The 8,447-nt window shown below is 31.5% G+C and overlaps 1 protein-coding gene across 1 annotated transcript; it reads right to left on the bottom strand.

Moving 5' to 3' along the window:
• Nucleotides 1–2,927: 2,927 nt before the first annotated feature.
• LOC134723628 (uncharacterized) lies at nt 2,928–7,602 on the bottom strand. Its single transcript, XM_063587187.1, has 3 exons — nt 7,568–7,602; nt 6,190–6,352; nt 2,928–3,374 (listed from the first exon to the last, which is right to left on the bottom strand). The coding sequence occupies exons 2-3, from the start codon at nt 6,326–6,328 to the stop codon at nt 2,959–2,961; spliced, it is 555 nt and encodes a 184-aa protein (XP_063443257.1). The 5' UTR covers nt 6,329–6,352; nt 7,568–7,602; the 3' UTR covers nt 2,928–2,958.
• Between the last annotated feature and the right edge of the window lie 845 nt (nt 7,603–8,447).

Below are 8,447 nucleotides of genomic sequence, written 5' to 3'. Positions count from 1 at the left end.
AAGCTTCTTTGTGAACAGCAACCCTCTATCAAGAAAATGTCATATCATTAGGGAACTATTTACCCCGTATACAGAAATACTGGAAATTTGCTACTTAGAAACGGAAAGTAAAGATGTGCATGTGTAAAATAGTAAATTGAAATAATTCTCCATAGACATTATCATGATTATTTACCAACTCGTATGCAGCGCTGTAAAAGTTGAAGATACAAGAAAGACAAGGTGACCTTGACGACAACATAAGACAACACATTTACAAGTTTGCGTGATTCAAATAAAATTTAATTTAGTGTTGGTGGTCAAGGAAACAGTGGATAGTCAGATTGCATTTCAATACGTTGATTGAAAAGCATTAAAGAATTATTTTTAAATAACTCAATCATTTACATGTGTTCAAAACGGTACCAGCTCCCTGAAAAATCTGCAGTCTGTTTTGAATTCTACTGAATTGAGCTTGACGCATATTCTACTGATTGTTAAGTTTTTGACAAATCTTTACCGGAAGAGTACGAAAGTGTTATTTCCAACTCCATCTGTTTAAAATAATTTTATCTGATTCGATTTGACGAATTCGACGGTTGGACAACACTAATAAACATTTAAACATTTAAACATGATTTTGGACTTTCCTTTTTGAAATTTCCTCGGGGTCAGTATTTTGTGTTTTCACTTTTTACATTACCGGATTACAATCCATAGATTGTATCTCATTGTGTATAGAACACCAGTGATGTATTGCAACGATACAATGTATGTCTTGGCTGATGTAAGACCTAGGCTTCACTTATAAAATTCATAGTGTTCTTATACCAGGTATAGATTACCTAAGCCGTATTTGGCACAACTTTTTGGAATGTTGGATTCTCAATGCTCTTTAACTTTGTACTTGTTTGGCTTTTATAAGTTTTTTTATATGAGCGTCACTGATGAGTCTTATGTAAACGAAACGCGCGTCTGGCGTACTAAATTATAATCCTGGTACCTTTGATAACTAATTAGAATAAACTGAAGGGAACAACGGTCTTATCAATTTGCAACATAATAATTTTTTTATAAATAAAGGATATGGTAGTTTGCATTTGTTTTCATTTGCAATTCATATCCTGATTGCTTGTTAAACGATGTAAATATGGATAATATTTACAATCGAGTTGGCATTTTTTTGCAATGATAAAAAACCCATGTATTTCCCGCTTGTTATCCAAAACAATGTAGCGTAGTACTCAAGTAAAATAATACATGGTTTGCAATATTTGCGTATTTTAATAGACTGACTATTTACATACACACTACTTTATCTTGATATTTATTGAGCATGCATGTTGAAAGTCAATTTCAATGTCAATCATATGACCTTTTTATCTTACAATGCATGTTACTGTACCCCCAAAAAATGTAGAAATATCTGTATTGTTAAGAAAATACTTTAACATATATCAAGTATAAGATATACACAATTTTTGTGTATCATCAGTAGACTAGATGAGTGCTTTTCATTTAGTGAAATTAATCAACAACGATTCATATCTATTTCCCCATTGCCACAAAAGTAAATTGAATAACATGTTTTTTAAATAAACTAGTGTTGTTTAAGAAAAAAAATTAACGAATTACATTAGTTTCCTCTTACTATCAATTTGTTTTAAATGATTTGACCAGATAAAATAAAATGTACATGCAATAAGTTGCATTTATACATGTAGGTATTTTAGAAATTGTCAAACAATACCATTATTTAAAAAAAATCGCCTAAAAATGCGTTTCATTTACAAATCTTTTACAAACGAGAGACAAGTTGTCAACGTGAGACTTCAGAGATGTCTCTAAGGATGAATATTATAGGGTGACAGTACATCTGCATTCTCCATATAATCTAAATAAGATCTGTTTTGAAGTAGATACTTACAAATAATTGCATCTTCGTATCAATTTTTCTACAAAAATCAGTTTTTTTTATGCACGCCATGATCCCCTGCATCACAAAGCAATCGTTGTATGTGTAATCATAACACTAGAATATTAGCAACATACTTTAACTCTGAACTAGGTGAATTGTGGTCGTTTTAATTATTGGCGATTATTAATATAAAACGGCTGATTATAAAATGCGCTGTATTTGTATTTAATACATTGCATGTGGAAGTAAATCTTATTTATATTATGCAGATCTCCTTGACGCTGGGATGGTATGAAAATTAAATGTTCTAACTATTATATGTTCGAGATATGAAATAATGCAATCATGTCAACAATTGTTAAAGTCAGAAAAAATAAGTAAAGCACTAGGATGTTGAAAGGAATTCAGTGTTAGTCTGAGCTATATGTGGTTAGTTATATATTTGTGAAGTGAATACATAAAAAGTCGAATGAGTTATGATGTATCTACTTGATAATTATGATAATGACAAATTACATATGTAAACAAAAATATCATCTTTAATTTACAAGTTTTTTACAAACTACAGTACGGGTTTCAACGTGAGATTCCGAAGATGTCTCTAATAATAAATAATTTAGGTTAATAATAAATCATGTTATAGGTTGCCGTACGTTCGTGTGGTTCAATTTTGTTTCTCGTTTCTATTTTTTTTCTTCATATAAATAAGTTCTTTAGTTTTCCTATTGTAATTATCTAACACTTAGTCATTTTTGGGCCAATTATGACTTGTTGTTCAGTGTGAGCCAAGGCACTTGAACATTGCAACGGATGTCTGGAAACTCACATCTCGTAAACAGGGTTTTAAACTTTGACCAATCATATCATTTTGTAACACATATAATATCATGAACAATAGGTTAAATGATGTTAATGTAACGACAAAATTTTAATAAGACACATACTCCATCGAAAAACCAGATCTAATATTTGTTAGGATATAACTCGTTAAAACAAAAGAGTCTAAACATAATCAACTTGTAACAATCAATTACAAAGCTCTGCTTTTTATTATGTTTTTTTCAAAATTTTCCTGGCTTTATCAGAACTGCACTTAATTGATGATACGGATGAACAATATGAAAAATGTGAACGCGATGGGCTTCCATTCGTAACCAAAGCCTGTCTCCTTTCCTCAGTGCAAGATTGATAGTTTGAGCTGCCATATCGAATTGAGGACCAGTGAATAGCCACACCATAACCTGTCCATTCTTTCGGAGAGAAACATGAGTGCTTTGACCTTTGCCTCCAATCATAGCAGCTGACACCGCGTAAACACCATCTGTTGCAACAGTGAAAATACCCGTATAGATATTGTAAGTGTTACCAATATTAGTGAGGACACGGGTGAATTTCAGAATATCTCCTTTTTTCCATACTATACTATTCCGATTTAAAGTGACTGTAAATGCGGTGAATTGAGAATGACCATTACCATCTGAAAACAAAATCATAAAAAAATACAATATACATATAATTGAACGTTCTATAGAATACAATTGATATCCACCATGCTAGATCTAGGACGTTTTATCCTGCAGTCATCTGACTATACTATTTGTTGTTTTCATAGAATTAGACAAAAACAGCATTTTTTTATTATTTTATTTGATAGTTAAGAGTGTTTGCAAAATTCAAAAAGTATTACACATTATTTGCGAGTTTTGTGCTCTGATGACAAAGACCTGTAAAATTAATAACAGAGGCGTATTAAAAAAAAATAGGGCTCATATACCCAAAGTAACAAAACGTTAATGTCAAAGTTGGGAAAGGAATCATGGCGATCTTTACGGGAAGAAGCTATTTTTGTTACACCAAATTTTCCTTAAATACATCCGTATTTTCCTGATTAGTACTTCGGTACTGGCTACCGGAAATGTGATGTACTATCTATATTTCTTTTTAAACAAGACAACATATTACATTCTTGAAGAGAAAAAAAACCAAAGATGTTTGGCATGTGTATGAAGTTAATAATGATAACAAATTATAATTATAAAATCATTTGAAAAAAACTACCTGAAGCGGACAGACGGACAAACTAACGATTGAACGGATGCAAAGATCAGAAAACATGATTCCATAAATTGGGCATAAAAAAATCAACACTAAATTGTTTCAAATACAAACGCCAACATACATAGAAATGTACTATATAGCTATTTGGTAACAACTTCAATATTCCTGACAGGTACTGGACAGTTTAAGAATAAATGTTGGATTCAACCTGGTTCTATGACTATAAATCTCCCTAAAAGAAGACAATATTGTTGTTTAGTACCGTTTATTTTACAAAAGGTTAATTTAAAAAAAAAAAATTATAAACTTTAAGACACTTAGTACAAAGTACTGTGAGTACTGACACTAAGTTCAAACGCAATAATTAATAACAAATTATACACTTAAGTCTAAACTATCATGCATCATGTAAACATCCCCCTTGCGGGAGTTTCTCGCTACATTGAAGACCCATTGTTGGCCTTCGGCTGTTGTCTGATCTATGGTCGGTTGGTTGCCGCTTTGACACATTCCCTATTTCCATTCTCCATTGTATATAATCTCTTTGGAGTAAAACATAATCCATTAAGATGCTTAAAACACACAAAATGTATAGCGCTGTTTTTCCTTACTAGCACGGATAAAATACAACTATTGTCGATATATTAGTCCGCAATAGGTCTTAAATATATTAATCAGTTCTTTAAAATTTTCAAGAATTGTATGTTCCACCCTCCTTTTGATTATAATTTGAGTTTGATATTTAGGGATCTTTTTTTGTTTGTAAGGCTATGAACCGTTTAGTATCATTGGCTTTCAAATGTTCAAATGAGAGCGTTCCAGATAAAACAAAATAATCTGTATGTATGTGATATACAATTAAAATCCTAAGCTAGATTTGGTTACGACTGAACAAGGCATGTCCAGCTATCAAAAAAGGCAAACATTGTATCCATCTGATGAGTTAAGCTTTTTTCAACTGCTTTGTCATGTTTGTAAAGTTCGTTCGTATGTTGTTATGTTACAAAACTGTCCCAGATTAGGGGGAAGGTAATGCAGGTGTAGTTGTTGCTGAGTTACATATATGTTTTTCATTAATTTTTTAAACAATAATGAGGTCGTCAATTTTTTTCTTGTTTGTATTGTATCACAATTATTATGATTTCGAGGCTTGCATATTTGACTAAATGGTATGGACTTTGTTCATTGTTAAATGCCGTATGGTGGCCTTTAGTTGATCACATCTGTGTCATTGGGTCTCTTGTGGAGATTTGTTTCTTTGGAAATCATACCACATCTTCTGTTTCATACTGCAAGTGAAACAAGGGTAAATCAGTGGCTGACTGTATCGAACCACAAGCACTTATTATTGTTGGGGAAACATGAAATATACACATATATCGAACTGACAAAGACAAATTCGAATGCACGTATTCGATTTTAATTTGTTTCTTTATTTTTTATACTAACGGGTGATATAACAACCGCCAGTCCTCGGAGGTCACCTAGAATAAGATGGCGCCTCTACTTAAATATACACCAAATGTTGATTCATATCGTCGAGTCAATGTATCCTCAATTATTCATTTTTATATATGCTTAAGTTTATTATTTATGAAAATGAAAATGTGGGTCGAAAAGAGGAACTTGATATTTATACCGAATGTCCAATTAACATGATAAACGTATTGAGGCTTACACGTCATTGACTTTTAATCTTAAGAGTTAAGCGTTACGGGTGACGGTAAATCCAGAAAGGTGCTTTTGACGCCAAAAAAAACCTCAAAAGTTACTGCTGTATTTTATTCAAGGAAGTTCGCTATTCATTTTCAAAATAGCATGCTTTTCATAAAACTGGTATATATTAAAATTGGATTAATAAAGGAATCAAAAGAGCAAAACAATATATGGTCAGTGTTTTTGAGATTTAAGCCATTGGTATTTTGGCGGGAAAATGTTCTCTCTGCTCTTTTCATAGCTTTAAAATTGACAAGTTTAAGTTATCATAAACTACTAAAAAATAATAAAAGTTTCTTATGAATCTTACAGATGGCTTATAATTACATGTAAAAGATTTATAAAAAGAAAAATTGAGGACAATGTGAAAATAAAACCAGAGAATTCCAAAAATCTGACAAATAATTCAAAAGCAGGACAAGCGAAACTCAAGAAGACAGAATTATCATCATTCTAAAAATAAAACAAATATTAATATTTTAACATCTTTGCACTGTGAGTTTAGCATAAAATCTTACTAGAACTTTCACGACAGAATCGCTCCCTTCGGAAATCATCACATTGTATACACTCAAGTCCGTTAGTGGCATCTACGTATACCTGGTTTAAGATCATCGGCATCAAAACAAACAAGATGTAGATAAAAACAAGTGTCATTGTCCTTTCAGCTTATTAGCGTTCCTGCCAAAACAAAACAAAATCAGTGTCTTAAAAAGTTAGTATACTCGATGTATAAAATATTTATCATAAGCAATTCAGTTGTAACTGCCTGTGCTTGTAAATGACTACTAAAAACATCCCTGTACTGCAAGAAGTCGCACTTTTGTAAACATAGAAACATTTCCATAGAAACTCCTTTTACCGCTTTTTATGCCGATTCTTCTATACAGGTTCGTAAAAAAAAATTATTCAAGAAAGGAAAGTTGATATGCACTACTATTTAATTAAAATGTCGATGCGACATATTTTAACATTTATATGCCCCAAACGTATACATGGTCTAAGACTTTAAAATTTTCCTAATATTTGGTATTACCCCTCCCATTACGTAGATCTTTTTAAATTCATTACGCCACAACCCATGTGAATTTATGCTTGTATCATTCCAAGTTAAACAATACAAAAAATCCATGACTTTATTATAACTCCCAAAAAGAGTAGTTGTTTAATTCATTCAACATAATATAATATATCCAATCCTGTCTCCGTCTCCAGTCCACATATTAAAGGCATACCATCCAATCAGAAACGTCACAGATTTGCTTTCTTTCTACAATCTTCCTGGTGAAATGTAAACAAATAATTGCGCAATTGCAACCGTTAGAGCTACCAATCAGGAAGATACATGCACATTTCCTGATACATCCTCCCTGATGCGGAACTTTCCGGTTTGACCTTTCCCTGAAAATCGGTATTTCAGTTGTTTCACTTTTGTCATAATTGTGATGTATTTGTTTTATTTCATAAAAGCACTTATTAACTGAAATACATTTGGTATGTTATGCATTACCTGATAATGGCTTCTCTGGTGACGATATTCGAGGGACTATTGAATCAGATTGTATCCAATAAGCTGTATTTTAAGTACTGTACTTGTACTGATGAGCATCATTTGCTCAAAGTAATAAAGAATTGAAAAAAAAAGTAGTATTCACAGTAAACACCACTTACAGGGTACCAGGCAAACTACCCATACATTACATTTAAATTTGCATTTTGATTTATCGAAGTAAATGTGTCTTGCTCAAGCATTTTTTTGAAATTATGTTTCAAAGGCAAGGCTTGTATAAGGATTTAATTATTATAATCATAGCATTTTCCCTACCGCAATTGCCATTTTCATGTCTTGATCTTTTCCACTATAAAGAAATTTTAAAGATTATAAATACAACTTACCTATTGTAGAATATATCCTGATTCAGAAACAACTGTTCTTGTATTAATTGGTCACGAATAATAAATTAACAAGAAAAAGAAGTCTTTTATATTGTCATGTTAATAGTTATTGCATTATGATAGGGCACCACATTTGCGAATGCTACGTTAATCTCTTAAATCCTTTATTTGCAAAAGTTGTAAAACATATAATGTAGGCGAGGACAGGGGTATTACTTAAGTGCAAATATACAAAAATGTAGAGGTTATGAACAATTGTGTCATTTGACAATCAACACAAACGAAATCATATAGTAGGTTATACAAGTACCAGAAATGTCATTAGATTATTTTTATTTTATTACAGAAATAACATTTGAAAAAGCACATACAGCTGGGCGTCTTAACGTGTTTACAGCTGATAGTTTTTATGTTTTTTCAATATATCAGTGAATATTAACAATGGTAATTAATTTGTAGTTATACATTGGTTGATGTAGAAGTATGTTTAAACTATACATGAAAGTTACATTTTACTTTTATTGATTTTCGTATTTGATTGTATACCAATGCACGTGATTCCGGCGAAAACGTTATCAGATTTCTTAGATTGCTTGTGGCGAATTATTTTCTCGTTTTTGTTTATATTTGATTGTGTTTTAACCTTCAAAATTTTGTTTTAGAATTTCAACATTTCAGGTATGAACATTGCATATCAAAATTAAGTCACATTTGTTAACGCTGATAAAGCCAAGTCACCTTACACATTTAAGTTATTACAGGTATTTCATAGATACTGTGTATGACCCTCGCATTTAAACGTGTCTGATTCATACAAATAAATAGCTTATACTGAAAACCTAATTTGATACCTGAACCAAAGTTTTTTAATCAAGTAACA

The sequence above is a fragment of the Mytilus trossulus genome, chromosome 6, assembly GCF_036588685.1.
Source record: "Mytilus trossulus isolate FHL-02 chromosome 6, PNRI_Mtr1.1.1.hap1, whole genome shotgun sequence".
NCBI classification, from domain to species: domain Eukaryota; kingdom Metazoa; phylum Mollusca; class Bivalvia; order Mytilida; family Mytilidae; genus Mytilus; species Mytilus trossulus.
Note: the sequence above shows the minus strand (reverse complement) of the source record. Positions and strands in the feature narration are given on the sequence as shown.

Coding starts and splice junctions, on each gene's coding strand:
- LOC134723628 (XM_063587187.1), bottom strand. CDS start 6,328: ATGACACTTGTTTTTATCTACATCTTGTTTGTTTTGATGCCGATGATC. Junction 3,375..6,189: donor ATTCTGTCGTGAAAGTTCTA/GTAAGATTTTAT, acceptor TTTTGTTTTCAG/ATGGTAATGGTCATTCTCAA.